Here is a 23,820-nt window from a genome sequence, read left to right on the forward strand (position 1 = left end):
CATTATGTTTTCTGGTCTGTGCCTCCGTTCGTCCGTTCGTTAGTCCATCTGTCCCGCTTCCTATCAACTTAGAACTTAGTTCACATATTCTTTATGATATGATCCTTCTATATATATAATTTCAATGTCAATTTTTCAAATATTTAAAAAAAATAGTATTCAGAAGGTTAAGCCGATAAACAATTATTCCTAGAACCTTTGACATACTGGCAGCCGCAAGGTATGCATGTAACTGATGGCTGGATGATTCTCGTAAAATAATGTCCGATCTTGCAATGAAGTTAAAAAAAAAATACTGCTTATTTGACAAAATCTTATTAAAAAATTATGACAAAGGGTCATTGTCGTTTGTCATTTGTTTCATTTCAAACTGTCTGAAGGAGAAATGATAAACATTTCGCCTTATCTCACTGAAGCTTACAGCTAATTTCCTAATGTATAAGATTCTTTATTTCTTATAAAACCAAGCAAATGGTACAAAGAAAGATATTTTTACATACAATAACATACAGATTTTGCGCATGACAAGTTTGCACAAAAACGAGCAACAAGAATGAGAGATTATTGTTCAACCAGGAGAACATACTTCTACATTGATAATTCTAATTAATTTACACAAATTTTCAATACACGAATATTTTTTGAAATAAATAAACTGCCGAATTTCAAAACATTTACTCGGCTTATATAGTAAGGTTTAAGAAAAGCTCTTCTACTTTCTGTTAGAGCTGTACAGTTTAAAATATAGTGAAATTCATCACCTATCACATGAGAATTACAAAGTACACAGTACCTTTCCTGTCTAATAATTTTACGCCATCTACCGGTTTCTATAGGTAACCGGTGATTTCCAGTTCTAAACCTACATAGCGTTATTTTATCTTTATAAGGTAATAAATCTAAATATTCTTCAAATTCAAAGTTTTCTTTAAATAGTTTGTAACATAATGCTTTTGGAGAATTCTCCATTTCTGATTTCCAAGTCTGCTTAAATTGGTCAAAAATTCTTTGTTTAATGCTTAACTTTAACCATTTTGGATTAAAACTGTAGTTACCCTGATTTAACCAAATATTTGAAAATCCATTATAAGATCAACACTTTGGTTAGCTTGCTTGCTTTGTTGGTATATTTTGTATAATTATGTTTCGATAAAGTCCAATTGAATTTAAATATCACATATACAGGGTACATACCTATATATGAAGATGTCAATCTTATTTTCAAAGCTTGAATAAACATTTATACAAATAAAGCAAGGAAGCCAACCAAAGTTTTACTCTATACGTGCAATAGGAAATTAGCTGTAATATAACAAAAATAATACTCAGCGAATGTGAATTAAAAAAAAATCGATGTTTTAAACTAAATTGTTGTGAATTTAACTTAATATGTCAAAAATAATATCAAACATAAGATCCCTTACATTTATAGCTACAACTATGACCGGAAAACAAATTCGATTCCAATGCCGGCAACATTCTTGTCTTTGTTTTAATTTCCAGAATGAGCAACTTAGATTTACAATATTTTATCCTCTTGGAGAAATCTTACTTTGTAGTTTTCAAATAAAAATTATTTCTAAAGTAATTTTTGAATCGAAAACTTTTTGTATTTTTTATCTACGGTCTCGTTTATTCAAAACACGTGAGTTAGTAATAACAGGGATTGTATTTTATGATAGATGTATAACGTTTTAGAATCAAATATTTTACCTATAATTTTGATTTCCTTAAATCTTAGATATTTTGAAATAATAAATTCATAATTTCTATACGTTCGTCGTAGTCGGGTAAAATAATGATATAAAGAAGTCCGTCCATGCTTTTGTATGTCCGTCTGTCAACAGCAGCGAATGAGTTGTAACGGCAAACTTCTGAAACTGACGCGAAAAAAAAAAAAACACACATCTAGTCTGATTTAGTCTAATACTCTGTAATTAAGCCAGTGCCATCTTTTATTTTTTATTATTTTCAAAAATTTTGCTAATGAGGGGCAGAGACAGAAAACAGACTTTCCTAACAAAAGTGGCGTGAAAGGTTTTTTCAAACAATTTTCCATTCCGACGGATGGGTGTTTCTGAAGGTTAATATTGTACGGCAAAACATCATAGGATCTCAGACTGATACTGATACATGCATTTAATGTCTTGTATTACCGGACAATAAAGTAGTTGAATATAGTTGTAATTCTTGGAAATGAAGATGTGGGTTTCAAACGTCCAGTTTGCGATTTTTTGTAAATAGTGCGCCAGCAAGGAAAGTTTGTACTATGACGTCAGATGCAATGTTCTGAAGAAAGACAAGTCTTTTCTTCAAAACGAACGAGAAAAAAACATGAAAATCACTCATAACTTTTTTGAGAGGTCGGTGACATACACTTTTTATTGCTTTATTTTGAAGAGTACTCATGGCACTTTCCGTCTTGAAATTTTTATGAAGAAATCACTGGTAGATATTTTTTTAAATACTGGAAACGTTTTTCATTTTTTCGTTTATTTTTGGCGGGAACGAAATAAATCATATTTTTAAAGATCAAAACTATACGAGTCTTAAACTTTTAAACCTGTATTTGATAGATACAAATCTACTGTTTAACGTGAAACAAGAATTATGCTTGTAGGTTTGATATTAAGGACTTTTTTTTAGAGTTTGGATAATCAGCAAATATTATGTTAATCTTCGAGAAAACACCAAATTGAGGTTGCTATAGTGACAAAACAAAGTAGGTGACCCCCAATTTTTTTCATCATATTTTGTTTCCCAAATCATAAAATATCTTCACACAAAATTTTGAGGAAAAATCACTGGTATTCACATCAACTTTGGTGCAATTAATATTTGATTAAACAAAAATACACGATTAAATCCTTTGATTGGTGGACAGCATCATTATAATATGAAAAGGTACAGTTTCAAATTAACAAATCAATATTTAAGCAAAGCTTTAATTGTCAGTTTCGGCCCATACACACACATTTACATACGTGCTAGTGCATTTCCAAGTGAACAACGTCGCGTATTTATGCTTTGCGGGAAAACGACTGTAACGTGACGTTACTGTTGCCTGGTAAGTAAAAAACATCAAAAAATAAATGCGTGACAAATTTATCCTGAAGTCCAATTGCCTATACCTCTTTTTAGTACGGGCTACTTGCGGAACCTCTGTTTCTGCCTTTACAATAAATGAGTTCACAATACAAAGATCTATTATGAAATTCATTAAATATTTCCACCATTTTTTAGATGGCCTACCAATTGAATATTTTGCACGTAATTGATCAGAGATGTCAACCCCTCTGAAATTTTCCTGGTAATTTGTAACTACGCGCGGCCTTGTAACGCGGGCATTTGTCCCATCTTTCTGTCTCCGGTTTGTTGTATCTACCTACAAATAATTAAAATCATTTAACTATAAAAACTTTAAAAAAAACATTGGCAAGTATTTCCCTACAAAAAAAATAATTCACTGGAAAAATAAATAATTTTATTTCATACTTTTCATAATTAAGACATTTAAGGCTGAAATAAAATTTGAATTGATCATTTAATACTATTTGCAATCTTCTCGTTCTTACACACTGTGCTGGTCTGCAAAAGAAAAGTTAAAAGGAGACTTTTTTTTATAATTAATGCGTACTGAATACTTAATACTAAATTCCTGAAAACTGCGTACCATGCCGTTCCGTTTGCGTATACCAATTACACCTTAAACTACCCTGAATAAGGATGGGGACGGGTAATATCCTCATCTAAAGTATTACACAGGGTCCCCAAAGAAGAACCTGTTATAACTTAACTATGAGAAATATATGAAAAAAGATCTGAAAAAGAAGGATGTAATTATGATAATGATGATATATATGATGTAATAATGATAAAATGACGACGACGACAATGGATGATGATGATGACGATGATGATGATGATGATGATGATGATGATGATGATGAGTTGATGATGATGATGTGGTTACCTCAATCAATGACTCATTGGAAGCCACAACATTAACTGGTTTCTTGTCCATCCAAACAACGCCCACCATATTGTCTGTTTGTCTTCCTACAAACTGGCCAGTTTGCATCCTCGGGGCGTTCTTTAAATCTTGTGGAAAGCCTTTTCTGTTCTGTCGAATGGTTCCACATCCATATATTCCATTGCTTAACAGATCTTGCAATAATGGTATTGAGGTAAAGTAACTGTCAAAATACAAATGATGGTTTTTATGATGTAGATCTTCAGCCAATTTCTCCACAACACGATGTCCTAAACCCTTTGTACTATCAACAGCCGTCTCCTTTCCCATATAAATATCAAACTTGTGACAATATCCAGATTTACTATCGCACCTCATCCACACTTTGAATCCCCATTTGGTGGGTTTTGATGGTATATACTGTTTGGCTACCGATCTTCCTTTATAAGCCACCATAGCTTCATCAATGGCTTGGTTTTTATTTGGGTTGTATCGTGCTGCGAAGTTTTGGAGAGATGAATCAATAAGAGGGCGTATCTTGTGGAGCTTATCATGCCCAGGTTGGTCTACAGGGACATCAGTTTCTATATCATTACAATGGATATATTGGTTGAGCTTTTCATACCGTTTTACTGACATGACTTCTTTAAACCCCTGATTCCCTAAATACTTATTATTGGACCAGTAAAAGGAATAATCAGGAAGCTGGTTTATTCCCATTAATATCTGCATCCCTGAAAAAATATACGTGAAATACTAATTCCAGTTTCAACATAAATTACCAAATAAAGTACATGTTGCGTATTAAAATAATACAGCATTTACTTTTCTTTTCAGAATTTTTCAGATCTTTATTTACCGTGACAACAATGTACAACAATGTACAGTTAAAACAAAATGCGCACTATGTGACCTTTCTTATTTTAGGAATTTTGTTTTGGTATTGACAGGTGCCCGTCATGTGACACACATTTTTTTGACGTCATTTTACGTCCTTGACATTTTTGTTTTGTTTTTCTAACGTGTACATGTTGACGTTTTGTTTTAGTGTAATTGCATTAAAAACCGCATGTAAATGATTTTTATATTTCGCTAGTTTATTATCTTTGGAATGTATATGTTCTTCTTTAATTATGGTAAGTCTATTCAACTTTGCAAAGGTTTATGATGGCAAATTGAAGTGAATTTGGAATTTTTGCCTGTGTTTTTATGTACATAGTATGTGCAAATATTTAACCAGATATATATCTGGCAAACAGGATTTTCTGGTAAATTTTAACTCTGAAAGGTGTGGAATATAGTTTTAATTATTTTGAATAATATTAACTTATGAAAAAAGCACCTATAAAAGCCGAAATCTCATCCCGGGTGGTATCACTCCAGAGTGGGTCGGGGCCATTTTGAGCTGCATATTGATTTGTTTGGCTCACAATTTTCTCAAGCATATTATCGTCGAAGAAAAGCTTGAAATACTCAAGCTCACTGGCATTAGGGTTCAGATTGTGTGATGGACCAGTGATCTGAATAAAGGGGTCTATGTCAAGTTCTTCGTATGTTTCTCTCCAAACAAGTTCTGCATTTTCGGGAGCTGCATCGTCCTCGTCATTTGCCTCTTCATCTGATACCACGGGTGTATTGTCAGGGGAACCATGATCGACTTCAGCATTATAATTCTCCAGCCATTCATCCCCACTTGATAATTCATTGTCGTCACTGCCCTCATCAGAGTATAAGCTGTTTTGCTCAGACATGTCAGCGTCAGTGAAAAACGGCGGACATTTTGTTTCCGAAATATCTGCTACAGCTGTCGTCTGCTCCAAAAATATCGTACACTGAACGTTATTCGATCATAAAATTTTATTAAAAACAAAGGGGAAGTTTTCAGCAACTCGTTTTTTTTTACAATTTCATTATTTTCGCCTTTAAATTAGAGTAATACCGATTTTACTGTGATGTGTAGAAATGTGTAATTGCGGGGCAAAGGGGTATGTGTAAAAATGTGTAATCGCGTGGGAAAGGGGTATGTGTAAAATGTGTAGTTGCGTGGCAAGGTATTAATTAGATGGCGTTTGGACTAAAATACACACGAAACGAACCTAAATATTATCTACCCCATGCTCTGTAAACTGTTTATTTTAGACTTTTGATAGTTTGGATAAATGTTTTACATTGTTATAAATCAAATATGAGAATTTGAGTCAAATCGGTGACCATGAATTTGACAGCTAGTGCCCCTTTGAGAAGAATTTGAATTTTGAGACAGCACTTTTAAATAGTGTTGTCAAATCGTACACTTTGCTCATGTAAATTGCTCAACCGGTTACTCAGATAATCGTTCGACTGATTAACCGGTTAACGGGTAGTTAAAGTTGATGTATAAAGGCCTTATCTATAGTAAGCACCCTACATATAAGAAGATGTGGTATGAGTGTCAATATAACAACCTTTCATCCAAGTCATAAAGTTAAGTTTAAATATAATACAATGAATTGAAGTTTTTCCTTTGGCATTATAAGGCTTATCTATGAGGATTCCTGGCGAAGTTTGACTATTCATAATCAAAAACACCATATCAACTTGCGTTTCTACTAACTTCACATTGAAAAATAAAAAATAATATCTTGAATTCGTAGAATTGAATATGTCTGAAACGGATGATTCTTTCACTTAATCTTGTGGTAAAAAATAATGTTGAGTGTTTCAATTTGAAATGATTAAGCATGTTACTCGTACTATCAAGTATACATTGAGTACATTCACATTGGTTTGCATTTAACAATTTTTATACGCACGTCGTCTTTTAGACGGGACGTATTATGGTATACTGTTGTCCGTCCGTCATCCACACTTCGGACAATAACTCAAAAACACTTTCACCAATCACCAAACTTAAGTGAATTGTTTATATCTATTGACGTAAGCTCCCTTTCGTTTTTTTTTAATTTCAGATTTTAAGTTTTGGATTTATGGGGCTTTATTCATAAAAAAGGGGGGATTTTCAACACTTCGGACAATAACTCAAAAAGGCTTTTACCAATGTCCATGAAACTTTTGATGAATTGTTTATATCTATTGATGTAAGCTCCCTTTCAATTTTTATAAATTTCAGATTTTAAGTTTTGGATTTATTTGGCTTTATTCATAAAAAAAGGGGGATTTTCAACACTTCCGACAATAACTCAAAAAGGCTTTCACTAATGTCCATGAAACTTTGGTGAATTGTTGATATCTATTGATGTAAGCTCCCTTTCAATTTTTATAAATTTCAGATTTTAAGTTTTGGATTTATGGGGCTTTATTCATAAAAAAAAAGGGGGATTTTCAACACTTTGGACAATAACTCAAAAAGGCTTTCACCAATGTCCATGAAACTTTGGTGAATTGTTTATATATTGATGTAAGCTCCCTTTCAATTTTTATAAATTTCAGATTTTACATTTCCGTGTTATGAATTTTTATGCTTTAAACAGGAGGGATTTTCCAATTTTGGGACAATAACTAACACTTTCACAAAATTTTATGCAACTTTGATAAATTGTTTATATCTATTGACATAAGCTCCCTTTCCATTTTTATAAATTTTAGATTTTATGTTTTCTTAAGTAATGAATTTTTATACTTAAAAAAGGGGGATTTTATGAAACTTTGGTGAATATATTAATGTAACATCCCTTTTGATTTGTATATATATTTCTAGTTGATCATATAAATTCTTTAAAGCATAAAAGACAAGTTAAAAGAGCAACGGGCGTATCATGCGCTAAAGCGCAGCCCTTTATTTAGTTAGCATTTATTTTAAAGTACAACAAAGCCTTGCACGACAGAGGCTGCACATTTTTATGTAGGTCTATACAGTACAAAATGTATTATGCAAAATAAAATAACTTAGTAAATCGTAAAATTTGATCAGATTTGAAGTAACTGTTAAAAAACATGTACACTAATTAGGTTTCTTTAAGATATTGTCCCAAGCTGATAGAAAGTTCTAATTCATTTTATGTTTTTTGGATTAACAATAGCAATCAATATACTGGACAATTGGTCTCAAATTAATTACCACGACGACAATTTTTATATATAACATAACTATTTAATGATTTCAATATCAAATCTATTTTTTTTTTTAGACAAAATATTTTATTTCCTCAGACACTAACGTGTACAAGAGGTCAAAACATAATAAAGTATACATATAAATCGACAGCAGAGTAGTGTACGATAATAGCACGTGATTTTCATGACATTGAGACGTATATACATTTTATATATTACCTATTGAGTTTGAAGGATTACATATGTACAGAATTCTTTCTTATTTATCAGTGATTGTGAGTACATAAATATATATAAATGTATAAAAATTGCATCTACAAAAAATAAGTAATCTTTCTAAGGAAAGTACATACTTTCCTATACACCTTTATGTTGCAAAATGAGAGTAAACCGATCAATTTTTGCCTTGAGGGATATTGTAGGTAATAATTAGGTACAAGATTTTGTCTAAGAAGTGATATACTAGGATGTGAACAAACACACAAATAGTGATATTCGTCGCCAATATTTTGATTACATAGATGACATATCCTATTTTCTTTTAAGATATTTTTCCATCTTCCCGTTTCAATTGGGAATTTAAGATTTGAGCATCTAAATTTAGCCATATACAATCTATCAGTATTTCCCAATCGAAGTAGATAGGGTTCTAATTCAAATATACTTTTGAATTTACCATAGAATTCTCCTCTAGAAGAATTGTTAATTACAGAAAACCATTGTTGTATAAACTGATCAACAAGTTTTTGTTTGACAAGAGATTTCAATATTTCTCTATTCATAGGTATTTGATCATTCCATATAAAAGTAAGACCACATTCATCAAAAATGGATTTAATGTACGTAACCCATTTAAAATGTGTGGGTTTACTCTGGTGAAGTTGTATCATAAGTCTATATAATGTATTAGATAATTTATTCTCACTTGAGAGCATATCATTCCAAAACATAACCATACGTAGCTTAATAGTAATATCAATGGGATAACGACCCAGTTCCCCGTAAACCATAAAATTTGGCGTACTTTTCCTCACGTGCAGAATATTTTTACAAAACTGCAAGTGCATCCGTTCCAATCCCTGCTTATTTTCAAATCCCCATACTTCACTAGAGTAAATCATTATAGGTAGGATAAGACAGTCAAAAAGCTTAAGCTGTATATCTACCGGTATTGCAATATTTCTAATCTTTCTATATAGTGCATACAATGCTTTATTGGACTGTTCCAATAATTTCTTTCTAGCTGAACAAAAAGAGCCGTTATAATTAAATACAATACCCAGATAAGTATATGAGTATTATACATCAATATTTTTACCATAGATTTCAAAATCTGCTTTAACCTTGAATTTCTTTTTGCTGAAAATTACAATTTTTGTTTTACTTGTATTAACTGTGAGTTTCCACTCATTACAATATTGCTCAAAAACTTTCAATGCATGTTGCAGATCCTCCTCTGACTCAGATAAAATAACTGTGTCATCTGCATATAATATTATAAATATTTTTACATAACATAATAAGGTTTCTTTGCATTTATCAGATATATTTTCAAGGTCTTTAACATCATTATCTAGTAAAAATTTCTCCAGATCATTCAAAAAGAGAGAAAACAGAAAGGGAGATAAATTCTCCCCTTGTTTCACTCCTATATTACAGCTAAAAAATGCAGAAATATCCTTTCCCATTCTAATACATGTCTGGATATTCTGATACATATTATGTATAACTCTCAATATTTTGCCTTGAATATTATATTGTAGCATCTTTTGCCAAAGTCCAGCTCTCCAAACTGTATCAAATGCACTTTTGAAATCAATGAACGAGCAAAATAATTTTTTACCAAATGAAAAATATAGAGAAATAAGTGAATGTAAAATAAAAATATTATCCATAGTAGAAAACCCTTTTCTGAACCCAGCCTGTGCTCCTGTAATTAAGCCTATTTCATCTGACAATTTATTCAATCTATTGTTGAGCACAGCAGTGAATGTTTTACTAAGACATGAATTGAGAGTAATACCTCTGTAAGAATTCGGGTCAGATTTGGAACCCTTGTTCTTGAAAATTGGAACCATTATTCCTTTGGTCCAACATTCTGGTATAATACCTGTATCTAACACAATGTTAAATAACATTACATACACATTAATCATATCATCTAATGTACATTTAATATATTCATTTAATATATTATCATATCCAGCAGATTTATTATTCTTTAATTTTTTTACAGCACATTTTATTTCTTCTACTGTTATTGGAGAATTTAACAATTCTTCTATATCTGGTGGTAAATTATTAACATCAATATCTATATCAATTTCATCATGTACATTATTTTCATTCATGGATTTAAAATAATCATGTAATGTTTCTACAGATATTTCAGATTTCTGATCTTTATTTTTAACAAATTTATTCAAAATTTTCCAAAACTCTTTCCCTTGTGTTTTTGATGTATTTCTCAATTTTTTTTCAAAGTCAAATTGATAGTTTTTGTATGCTTGGTTTGTAACCATCTTGTATGATTTACTCGTCTCTAGTAGTTGTTTGCGTGTTACTTCATTTTTATGAATGTTATAACGTTTTCTGGCTTTATGAAAAATTTTTCTCGAAGTGAGACATTTATTTGTGTACCAGGGTTTTGAGTTCGGTTTCTTTCTTGATTTGTAGTGCGGTTTTGAAAGTGTCGCCTTTGCAGTATTTTGGAAAAGCTCATTTATTTCTCCGGTGATGTTGTCTATGTCTTGTTGAGTGCATGTATCACGTGTGTGTATGTTTTCAAGGTCATTCATTATATTGGTCAGCTGATCTTGACTATTGTGAAATGTATTTACAAATTCGTTTCTGTTATTGTCGTTCCACTTGATTGAAGGTGAGTTTTGTGATGTATCATGTGTAATTTCATCATGTGGTAATACTGATTTAAAAACAATGTGTATTGCATTGTGAACATCAGAAAAAAGTGGTACAAAATCAAGTATCTCAAATTCATCTACTAAAGAAAACAATTTGGATGATAAAAGCAAATAATCAATAACACTGATATCTTTACAAGTAGTACGTCCAATACCTATATCAGAACCAAGTCTGGAGTTAGCTATATAAACATTGAGTTTTTTACACATATCCAACAGTTTATGACCATAATTATTAATATTGCAATGACACTCTGACATTCGAGATAACGGTATATTTTGAAGCTTCAATTGTTCATAATCTAACATGTATGACAAAATTTCATCATCACTTTCTAACTCAAAAATACCAATCAATGACTCATCAGGAACAATAAAATCATCTCGTGTTCCCGTTTTTGCATTAAAATCTCCAATAAGAGAGACATATGAATCAAATTTATCAGCAAATGTCAATAATTCAATTTCAATTTCTTCAAATGCATCAGTATTTGCATATTTAGAATTTTCCGGTGGTATATAAACAGCACCAAATAAAACATCTTTTTCACAGTTTAGTAGACATTTTTGGAATTTAAACCAATGTACATATTGACTTTCACTTTCAATAAAACTGATGAACTGTTTCAAAATATTTTTGTATATAATTACAATTCCACCTGACTTTTTAGTTGCACCCTTTCTATTCTTTGTTACATATGAAAAACCAACAGGAAGATCAATTATATCTAAATCATCTAATTTAGTTTCAACAAAAACTAATACATCATATGTTTGAAAAATGTTTGAAAATTCAGTAAACTGTAGTTTAGACTGTAAACCACATACATTAAGATAATAAACATTCAGTCCAGATAAGTGTTTATTTTGATTCAATACAATATTGTTTCGTTTCCTTTGTCCTCTTGTACGCCTGTCCTAGTGTCCTGTGGTGTTCTGTGGTGGTATAGACTCTATAGGATTCATCGGCATGGTCCTGTTGTTGTTCCCAGGTACAGACATCGGAGTGTGTTGGTCAGATGGTGGCTGTTGAGGTCCATGATCAGATGGTGGTTGTCGGGGTCCTTGTTGATGTTGTTGGTTTATCTGAGGCACACACTGACGTGGATCGAAACGCCTTTTATTGATAAACAATTTATCCTCTACCAATACTGCTTCATGTCCCTTTTCACGAGCATCTTTCAGAATTGGTATAAGTTCACGCCTCCTTTCTATTATTTCTACTGGAAATTGTTCATGAACATAATATTGGGGTTTTTGTTTAAGTTCTTTTTTTGCTGCTTCCAAAACTCTATTTCTGTCTTTTCTCCTTTCAAACTTTGCAAGTATATTGCGTGGACCTCTGTCCTGTCTGGGCCTAAGCCTGTGCACAACATGAAAATTTATATCTTTACTTTCAAGTCCCAGTTCTGTTTTAATAAAGTTTTTTACTGTTTCTTCTGTGTTTTCTGTTGGATCATGATCATCATAAATGCCTTTAAATATAAGATTGTCTCTCATAGACCTTTTTTGCTGATCAATGATTTTTTCCTGTAGTTTATAATTTTCATCAGTTAATGTTATATTTTGTGTTTCAATTTCTTGTAGTTTTGAATGTAGACCACCAAAACCCTTGTCTAATGACACAATATTTGATGTTTGTGCTTTTAAATCAGTTTTGATGCCACAAATTTCACTGTCCAGCTTATTACAATGTTCTTCCATATCTACTAGCCTTGATAGTATATCTTCCAAAATGTCAAGTTTTTGCAATTTTTCTCTAACTTCATGCATAAACATTACTAAATCAGGATGAGGTGGAGTTGATATAGGGTGCATCATAGGGATTGGCACTGACGGTGTCTGTTGTCCCATCTGAGCTGGTGTTGTATGTGGGGCTTGTAAGTGATATGGGGTGAATGCATAGCCATTGTCTGCTCCATAAAGAATTTGTCTAGATGTGGAAATTACATTACTAGATAGCGGAGTATCATTTAAGTTCGGTGTTGAATATTGATTATTACATGCTTGCATTAGTGTTGGAGGTAAGGAGTACTGTTTTGAACCTGAGTCGTTCAGGTCGGCCATCTTGTTTGGTTTGTTTGGGGACGGAGTATCTGTTGTTTTTCGTTTATTATGATTCATACCAGATAAAGTTCATCATAATATAGTTGGATCATTAGTTCGATCAATGTTTCACACAAAATAACTGATCATTGTGTTATAACACCACTTATAACTTCTTTATAATACTTTTAGTCTATACACAATATTTCACAACTCCTACCCCTGCCGCCATCTTTAATTCGAAATGATAAAAAGTCTGGTTAACTGGTTAGTGTTTTTGGTATTCAGTATTCACAGTGTAGATACTATTCTGTACGCTATCCGGAAGTCGCGATTTTCGAAGCGAGGATTTCAAACTGGCTAACAGAACGGTTTTGTTTTGGTGCTTTTTTTCATCATTTGTTTACTCCTATATCTATTAAGTGATTTTGAAGAAAAAAAACCCGGCAATTTGAAGGTATATACGTGTCTAAGTGATATTATGATTGTGTCCATGGAACTATAACGTGTAAATTCTTTCATCAGACAATTACAAATATATTTCTGATGATTTTTGTAGACGGCAAAATAATTATATTTTTTTCCCGTCAGTCTTACTTAAATTCAAATGCCTAAAAAGCAATACATGATTCGCTTGTGGACCTTTGTGTCGTTGCAGTTATCTGTTTAACGATTACATTTTTAAAGACTATTTACACCGTCTGCTGTTGACAAATTGGTGATAACATACATCAAGCCTGTCTCTTTTAAAATGACAAAAAAATAAATAGAGAAAGCTTTGTTTTAAAACTTTCGGTATTGAAAGAATTAACGAAATTATACCCCGCCACTTCTATAGTCCATGTTTTGGAAAAAAAATAAACCACCAAAAAAACTAAATTATAGGTGCACAGGGGCATCATTTAATAACGAATATGAGGAAGTTTTATTAATATATGGTAAGTTTTTGAAATTTGCGTATAGTAAACGGGTACCACCCAATAAGGTAGTGGAAAAGTCCTTATCATGGAAATAGAAAACTGGTGAATTTTCGAAAAATCAAAATAAGAGGTTCACAATTGAATTTAATGATAAGGAATCTGGAAAAAAAAGATTCATTAAGTTATGACAAGTGTCTGAAGGAAGTGTAGGATATAAAATAGGTTCGCCCAATATAAGGTTATGACAAAGTCCGTATTTTAGATATAAAAATATCAAAAACATTTTTACCAAAAATTCGAAATAGAAGGTCCATAATACGTTAATTGATTAAAAATGAAGCAATTTTACAAAAGTTTTAACAGTTGGTTTTGGAGGTCAAGGTTGGAAATACCTGATGGGTGCCCCCATATAATGCAATGTTCAAGACCGTATCTTGAAAACCCATAAAAGATATTTAATAAAATTCGAAATACATTCCGTTTTTTTTTATAAATAAGACCGTTAATTTTCTCGTTTGAATTGTTTTACATTGTCATTTCGGGGCCTTTTATAGCTGACTTTGTGGTATTGGCTTTGCTTATCATGTGTTGAAGGCCATACGGTGACCTATATTTGTTAATGACTTTTCTCCTGGATTGGACCTCCTCTCTATTTAAAAATGTTTGGAAACCCCAATGTAAATTAAGTGGTTTTGAAATTTGCGTATAGTAAACGGGTACCACCCAATAAGGTAGTGGAAAAGTCCTTATCATGGAAATAGAAAACTGGTGAATTTTCGAAAAATCAAAATAAGAGGTTCACAATTGAATTTAATGATAAGGAATCTGGAAAAAAAAAGATTCATTAAGTTATGACAAGTGTCTGAAGGAAGTGTAGGATATAAAATAGGTTCGCCCAATATAAGGTTATGACAAAGTCCGTATTTTAGATATAAAAATATCAAAAACATTTTACCAAAAATTCGAAATAGAAGGTCCATAATACGTTAATTGATTAAAAATGAAGCAATTTTACAAAAGTTTTAACAGTTGGTTTTGGAGGTCAAGGTTGGAAATACCTGATGGGTGCCCCCATATAATGCAATGTTCAAGACCGTATCTTGAAAACCCATAAAAGATATTTAATAAAATTCGAAATACATTCCGTTTTTTTATATAAATAAGACCGTTAATTTTCTCGTTTGAATTGTTTTACATTGTCATTTCGGGGCCTTTTATAGCTGACTTTGTGGTATTGGCTTTGCTTATCATGTGTTGAAGGCCATACGGTGACCTATATTTGTTAATGACTTTTCTCCTGGATTGGACCTCCTCTCTATTTAAAAATGTTTGGAAACCCCAATGTAAATTAAGTGGTTTATGAGGAGATGCGCTTACAAAACCGGCGAAACATGTTGTACCGGTCCAACGGACGAACGGACTTCATTACCACTATAAACCACCGCTTTACAAAGTGGTGTACAATTGAGTGTGAAAGAGACAGATCTACATCCAAAACAAAGTGAAAGAACTGTGATCAATTATAGGCTACAGTACGGCCTCGATTGTTTGTAAATACATGCATTTTTATATAACAATTAAATAAAAATACAATTTTAAGTATAACGGAGGACATTTTTGAATTTTATATAAACAAAAAAACCTTTCTCTTATTTCAGCAACATTCAAACATCCTTATACTTAATGTAGTAAGTCGAGTACACGCTATCAAGCTAAAACATGTTTGATAAGTTTTCAGGATGTGAATTTATTAAAATATATTTGTGTTATTTAGAAAAATGCCATCTTCTAATGTATCGTAAATAACTTTGAAATCACCACTAGAATACAGTGAAATAAAGACTGATCATACAGTTTCAAAATATACAAGCGATCGAGACTGATCGTACAGTGAGAAATTCAAACAAGTGTAATTTTCTTATTTCTGGCTTCAAAGATCTGGCTGAATCTTTTACCACAACTTTAAATATACTTTATTTAGTAAATTAAGTCTGGTTCTTACGTTAATTTGTACAGTAAGGGTGCAAAAAGATTGTTTTTAGGTTCACCGAGTGATGCACTTGAAAATCTCTTGATTAAGGCAAAGATACGAATAATGAATGTGCTAAATTTAATTTTAAACCATTTGTGAATATAGATGTCAGCTGAATTAATCATTAAGCAATGTACAGATGAAGATTTTACCGTTTAATATAGCATATCAAACAAATTTAAAATGTGATCCAAAAAGTTCTCGCTTCGAAAATCTCGACTTCCGGATAGCGTACAGAATAGTATCTACACTGTGGTATTGGGTTGTTGAAACGGTTAACCGTTAACAACACTACTATTAAATTAAATGTTGGTATTGTACTTAAGTTATGCCCCTATCAAAAGAAAAAAGGGGCATTAAGTAGTACCCTTGACCGTCTGTCTTTCAGTCCTTCTGTCCATTTGATTTTCTGTCATAGTGTGTGTTGTATCTGTTATGCAATTATAATACCCTATAGCTTTCAAAAAAGTGGCGGGATACTGTTTTACCTCTGTCCCTCTCATGAATATTTTTTATCAGGAACTACACCATAAGGATTTATGAAATTTGGTTTCAGGGTTTTTATAAGTCAGCTATACCTTCTGATGTGTTTTCAGATTCATATCTCAACAAATACCTGTTAACCTACCCAAGGTCGTGGGTTTCTCTTTAAAACAGACCACCACCGTAAAGCACAATAGTGCTCAAAGTGGTGTTGAATAACAATCAATAATTAATTACCATAAAACTCGAATAAATTCAAAACTGTAAGGCAGCAACCATTTGATTTTCTGATTTTCTGGGGGGGGGCTATGGTTTTTTTTTCTGTGCAAACTTTTTTTTCTCGCCTTCGGCGAAGAACAATCTATTTTTTTTAGCGACAAACCGAAAACAATTTTTTTCTTTCAATTTTAGCATTACATATAGTGGCAGCTGAGGGTGAAACAAACAAATTTTTTTTCTCAGGGTCCAAAACAAATTATTTTTATCACCAAAACCTGGAAACAAACTTTTTTTTCCAAAAAAAACCATAGCCCCCCCCAGAAAATCAAATGGTTGCTGCCTAACCCTTTCAAACAGAAATCGGAAAAATTCGTGAAATTCCGTATTTTTGGTCTAAATTACCTTCTCTAGACTGCTGAACCAAGATTCACTCCTACAACTGTTGTGGGTCAATTACTTGGGTTCACTCTCCACGTAGAATACAGCTGGATACCTATACCAGCATTTCTGTGACTTCGGGGTCAAGAAATGGGACGGAAAATCGTCAAAAATGACGCCTTCTGCACCCGATGACTACATTTACATCCACGACATAGCATAGCAAAGCTATGTCGTCACTCGAAAAGGGTACTTCGACCCATCACTCAAGTAAAAAATTTAACTTTGATGTCTTCCAACATGGCAAAAACTTTGTAAATAACATTTAATAAAAATAGTTCCAAACTGTGCTCATAATTTATGTACAGGTGCTGGTTAAAAACATATATCTTTTGATTGTGTTTGTTAGCCACTACAGAGGAGCTTGGTGAGTTTGGTCTTGAATTCCTCACTGCTCTCAATCTCTAATAGCTGATCTGGTAGTTAATTCCAGTCTCTGATGGTTCGAGCGAAAAAGCTGTACTTGTAAATATCTTTGTTTGCCCTGATTTGTACATATCTTTTAGTATTTGGTTGATGGAGTCTCGAAGTTCTTCTTGGCAGGGGTTAAAATTTTTTGTTACAGCTAACTAGCCCAGGACCTATTGGCAGCAGGATTTTACTAGCCCTGTTGGAAGAACTGCTAGTCCATCAAAACTGACCTGCTAGCCCTAACATGCCTTAAAAATCAAGAGTTTGCTGCATAATACAAAGTGGGTGTCCTTTGTTTTGAAGGAGACATTATACACTGTATTTGATAATTTTTGTTGATCTGCTATTTATTCTGTTGGTGCTTAACCTATCTTAGTTGTTCCCACATTCAAATCAGACTTTTTATTGGCGTGCTTGGGGCAATATTCACAGAGCATCGTCTGTTTTTTTCCCATCAGCAACAGCCAACCTTGCAAGGGGAATCATTGTGTCCCAGTTCTGCCAACTTTTAGGGAAGTAAATGCGTGATTTTTTGACCAAATTGTAAAGATTAAAGAGAAAAAACAATAGATCAAGGAAAATGCCGCCAAATAAGCATGAAAATGTGTGAGTCTCAAGCTAAAGACTTGACAGGCATGCTGTCTTGGACACTATAAAAAACATTCCCGCTTTTCCGGGTCGTATTTGGCATTTTTGGGGGATGAATTTTCAGCCTTGTTACCCCCTTCATCTACCGTTTTTCGTTTTGAAACTGATGAAGGTCCTGGGGTGAGTGCGACTTGGCGGCCCTGTTGTCCTGGACACTATTATTTTTGTTCTGCGGCTTTTCCCTGTCGTATTAAGCATTTTTGGGGGATGAATTTTCAGCCTCGTTACTCCTTTCATCTACCGTTTTTCGTTTTGAACTGACGAAGTTCCGGGGGTTCCCGTACTAAAATACTAAGAAATATTTTGTTGCATGGTTTCGTGCTCAAGAGCTGTGCGACAAGACGGGTCAATACCGATCAATACATCATACCCTCAAATATCTTTAATTGAAAATCTCGGCATACGTAATATACAATACCCCAGGTCATGGAATGAGAAATCGATATTTAAGGTAACAGGTACGTAAATGGCTTGTCCGGCGATTTTTAAAAGAAATTGCATACTCGTAGAACTTATAAAAAGATAATGAAAAATTAGTAGTATGTTTTTGTAGGTGAGGGTCCCATGCGCTGCAAGCGTACTCAAGGTGAGGTCGGACAAGGGCAAGATATGCTTGTTTCTTTACTTCCTCTGGACAGGATCCAACATTTCTTCGTATAAAGCCTGTGCTGTGTTTCCTTTAGTGACAACTTTATTAACTTGTTTGTCCCATGACATTGTGTTGGTAAGTTCAGCTCCTAGGTATGGGTTTGATGATACTGATTCTAGGATATGTCCATTGATGTTGTAGTTGTAGTTGATGGCTTGTCTCTTTTTTGTCATTGTAAGGACATAACATTTTGACGGATTGAAAATCATTTGCCAAGTTTTGGTCCACTTTATCATTTTGTCAAGATCTTCTTGTAGGTGTTTGCAATCGTCTTGACTGGTCCGAGATCATACCTGTCGTGTTGCTAAACGTTATTACAAATCCGGTAAATAACCTAATTTGGTAGGTCACATTCATGAAAAGGGAAGGGTATTGTAGTTACGACATTAGGTACATATTATCCGATATCATCTGTGAAACGTTTATTCCATAACGACCAAACAACTCCGTAAAATTTACTAAGGGAGGATTTCAACTTCTCCATTTGGAACTCTCGGTTTAATAGCTTCTGTGTGAGCAGCAATTCTCTATCAAGGAAATCGTGTAGATATGCATATCGACAGGAAATTATGATTCAATTTTTTCTAGGAATTATGCATCTTTAAACTTTTTGACCTCAATATGCTACTGCAACAGTTTGTCATCGCAACTCGTCTTAACCCTCTATCTGCCGGAGGGACATTTATATCCATGTTTAAGTTTATGTAAGCTTTCCAAGTAAACTTGAAATTAGAAATACTACCGACACAGATAAATCTGCTTCATATTTAGACCTTTTTCTCGAAATGACTTCTGATGGTAGGTTAAATACCAAAAGAGGTAGGGCCAATTTGCTGGGAAATTTTTCACAGAGGGGCCATTATTAAAAAGTGCCAAAAAAATAAAATTAACTATAAAAACCAAAAAATAAAAATGCTTTTTGATCAATATCTCTATTTACATATATTATGATATGTGTGACCAATAGTTATTTTAACCCTCAAAAAGGATGAAAGTCCAATATGCGGAATTTCGGGTGTTTTTAGGTGGGAAAAACAGGAAATCCCCCCAGAGGAACATTTCAAACCAAAAAAAAGTTATGTTTTTTATGATTGTTGTAATTCATTCTACTTTTCCCCTCAAAAATGAAATTGGTTTAGTGTGTCCTTATTACATAAAAACTACTTTTTAAAGGGGCACTAGCTGTATAATTCATGGTCACCCATTTGACTCAAATTCTCATATTTGATTTATAGCAATGTAAAACATTTATCCAAACTATAAAAAGTCTAAAATAAACAGTTTACAGAGCATGGGGTAGATAATATAAAGGTTCGTTTCGTGTGTATTTAAGTCCAGACGCCATCTAATTAACTATCGATTTGACCTCAGATGACCATATAAGCGATGTAAACATAAATAAAGATATGAATAGATTAAACCAACACGTGTAATTGGATTTTTATAGGTATGTTTGATTTTATTTTATAGATTAAAAATAGATGTTTCTCATTGTTTTTAACCGTATAAGAATGATTTTATGTGCATCGAATTAGTAATCAAATGATTTACCGTAGTTTCACTTTCATTATGTTCATTGTTGACATTCTTTCTCTTTAAATAACCAGTACACGTACAATAAATACGCGTTGTCAATCTCTAGCTAGGGGTTAAATTAAAGTTCACGTGAATACGGATTTAAAGAGGTCGACTTATTCACTTTCAAGTGAATAACTAATTATCAAATTCTTAGCGTAATTTGACAAAATTGAACCTTTTTGGCTACAAAAAGCGAATTGTTATTTCACTTTCATTATTGATTGAACAAAAAAAAAAATCAAACTTTAGTAGATTTTTTATATATCTCGTAGCTAGTGCCCCTTTAAAGAAAAAAATGTACGTCGCTTAATTGTAACGATATAAGAAAGATATGGATAAGCATCGCCGTGGCTCCATCAGTAGAGCACAGAGCTACTTAATAAAGAAAAAAGAAAAAGAGCACAGAACTACTGCATGTTAATTGATGGTTTTGAAGAAAGGGTTCGAATCTCGCTAAGAATAATTTAATTTTTGTGTTGTTATATTAAATTTTAATGTTTCTATCATATTTTTGTCGGACGTTTTTTTAATTCACAGTCATTCTGGTTCATTTTGCCTATATAGTTTACTAGTATATCATTTTACATGTATTAAAGAAAAAATAATGTAACGCTTATTGTGTGCATTCCTATGACTGTCCATACTCTTGACTTACTTTCTATTCGTGTGTTTACATTTATAACATATATTCAAGGAACAACTGCCGTCAAACTGATGTAGGTGCCTGTACATAACCAATAACAAAAGAATTGATTCTATAGCAATGAAGCCCAAATGTTGCGGGTGTAATATACACATAACATAAAATAAGGCCATTGTATACAAGTTTCAAAACAACACAAACAATTTTTGGAAACCTTTTTTGAACATGGTATTATATGTAACAAATGCAGTCAACAGCAATGTTGACGCCAAATCACAAACTGTGTAGATACTAGTACTGAAATTTTTACCACTGTCCCTACACAGGTACCTAAGTCATCAGAAAATAAAACAACACAACAGAACAAATCAATTACACTACAAATCGTGAGAGTAGGTAAAACATCAAGAAGCTGTTGCATCTGTATCACAACGAAGGGTCGATTTGTTAAAATGCAAGAAAAGATAATATAACACGTGTTAGTAACACAGGGTGATCTATGATGTAAGATGTTCTCTGGTTAAAATGTGTACATGTCTTATCTTATCTTATAGACGATAAAAACTTAAAAGACCAGGCAGGGCCGTAACTACCTATGAATTTTCTGCACCAATTTTTTTTTTGAAGTAATAAAATGATATATTGACAATATGTACACGAAGAACTCAAGTTGGATTTATATTATAAACAACACAAGTTTTTTGAACGGTTTTATCATGATACGTGATATATATCTGTCATTTTCTGCATTTTTCATCGAAAGTGAACCGTTTTAGTATTTGTTTTACTTTTTTTTCGTGTGAAGCCGTCCGTCAACCTACTATTCAGTGTTCGAACGAGAACACATATGAAACTTTGCCCTCGACAGTTTTGAATAAAACTTATCTATTCATATTTATTTAGGGCTCAATTAAGCAGAGGAAATTCCCTTTGTATTATGAATCTTTTATTATATCGGAAATTCGATACCGGCTGAATCAGCTGTTGGATCGTTTTTTTTTACACCGTCTCCCTATCGTACGAGAACATTATGGTCAATGGCATTATGGCTAAGTAGTTAAACACGCCCATTCGTTGTAGCAGGGACTTTCTATACTAAGTATATATTAGTATAGAAAGTCCCTTGTTGTAGTTATATATATACATGTCTGTTCAGCTTTCAACAATGGGCGTTCAACACTTGAAATTCACGGTCCTCGAGCTTTATATGTTTTGTTAACTAACCAGTTTGATTTCTAACAAAAATATCTTTAAATACAGATATTAATTGTTTGTATAAAAATTGCTTCAAGGATCCAGAAATACTGATGTTTCTTAAAGTAAGGAAATCGAAGGAAAACAGGTAATTTTTAGCCATATTGAGAAAAGTCTGCGGTCACAATGTATTTAATGTTAATAATTATAGGTCAAAGTACAGCCTTCATGACGGAGCCTTGGCTCACCCCGAAGAGTAATCTCAGCTTTTTTTTGCATAAAAATTGCTTCCAGGTTCAAGCAATAACGATGTTTCTAAATATAAGGAAAACGGGTCATTTTTAGCCATTGACTGAGAGAAAAAAAATCTCTAAGGGGCCTCAATCGGCTAAATGTAAGGAAAACGGGTCATTTTTAGCCATTGACTGAGAGAAAAAAAATCTCTAAGGGGCCTCAATCGGCTAAATGTAAGGAACACGGGTCATTTTTAGCCATTGACTGAGAGAAAAAAAATCTCTAAGGGGGCACCCAAACCCCTGCCTCCCCTGAATTCGCACCCTAGTTACGGCCCTGGCAGGACAAATACAGATATACATATAGTTCAGAATGAGAAAAACACGATTTGAATTTGTTCGATATTATTTGGCTCCTTGACAAGTTACGCGGTCTACATAATGGTACCTTACATAAAGGATGTAAATAATAAAATAAAATGTATATTAAAAACTCAATAGTCTTGGCCTTGTTTTTGTAAAATACCTGTTCAAGGTATGAAAATAGATGATGTGACGTATTTCATGTACTACAATTAGCATCTATCGGGCTATTTAAAACATGATTTACCTATCTTATCGAATGAAAATAATTCCCGGCAAATTGACCCTACCTCTTTATGACAAACGCACGCGATGATTTTAATTTTCCTATAATCAACTTTCCATTTCTGTGTAGCAACATCCCAGCGGCACCAGAATATGGAGTACATGTGTCTCAATTGATACGTTAGTCTAGAGCTAGTTAACAGTACGTTAATTTTGTTGAACGAGGAATACTGTTTTCTCAAAAGTAACTTAATTTAATTGATTCATAGCCCTGTCTTAGCAACTTATCATAGCCCTGTTTTAGCAACTAAGTTGCCAAGACAGGGCTATGAATCAATCAAATTAAGTTCATCACTCAAGAAATTTTACGGTCGCCATCATGAGCTGATTGGCCATTATGACAAAAGTGTGTCAGAAATCACATCTGATATTCTTCCTCAGTCATAATAACCTTCCATCATTACCGAACTGAACAAAGGAATAACACGAAGGGTGCCGTATACGGTGCAGAAAATGCGTATCCTTCCGGAGCACCTAATTTCACTCCCGGTTTTTAGTGGAATTCGTGTTGTTTCTCTTATTTATTATTTGTAACTGTTGATGTAAATGTCTTTTGGTTTTATGAGTCTTTATTTACTCCTTGGTTTTGATTGCTATTGTCTTTCATCATTACTGTACTACATTCAAATGAAAGACTGCATGAAGATTAAAAAGAGTCATATTGTTCTACAATGGCTCCAAATTGTAACGGTCATTAGTGCATGACTTCACATATCGAATGAGGTGATCAT

General features: G+C 32.9%; 1 protein-coding gene across 1 annotated transcript; it reads right to left on the reverse strand.

Moving 5' to 3' along the window:
- Positions 1 to 2,944: 2,944 nt before the first annotated feature.
- Positions 2,945 to 5,860, reverse strand: LOC139492886 (piggyBac transposable element-derived protein 4-like). The gene is made up of 3 exons (XM_071281038.1): positions 5,316 to 5,860; positions 3,974 to 4,707; positions 2,945 to 3,385 (listed from the first exon to the last, which is right to left on the reverse strand). The coding sequence occupies exons 1-3, from the start codon at positions 5,722 to 5,724 to the stop codon at positions 2,945 to 2,947; spliced, it is 1,584 nt and encodes a 527-aa protein (XP_071137139.1). The 5' UTR covers positions 5,725 to 5,860.
- Between the last annotated feature and the right edge of the window lie 17,960 nt (positions 5,861 to 23,820).

This window comes from Mytilus edulis, chromosome 10 (genome assembly GCF_963676685.1).
Source record: "Mytilus edulis chromosome 10, xbMytEdul2.2, whole genome shotgun sequence".
Classification (NCBI taxonomy): Eukaryota; Metazoa; Mollusca; class Bivalvia; order Mytilida; family Mytilidae; genus Mytilus; species Mytilus edulis.

Excerpts from the sequence above, each read along its gene's own strand:
- LOC139492886 (XM_071281038.1), bottom strand. The coding sequence starts at position 5,724 with ATGTCTGAGCAAAACAGCTTATACTCTGATGAGGGCAGTGACGACAAT. Across the intron at positions 4,708-5,315 it reads TGAGATTTCGGCTTTTATAG|GGATGCAGATATTAATGGGA; the intron begins GTGCTTTTTTCA and ends ATATTTTTTCAG. Across the intron at positions 3,386-3,973 it reads CCAATGAGTCATTGATTGAG|GTAGATACAACAAACCGGAG; the intron begins GTAACCACATCA and ends AATTATTTGTAG.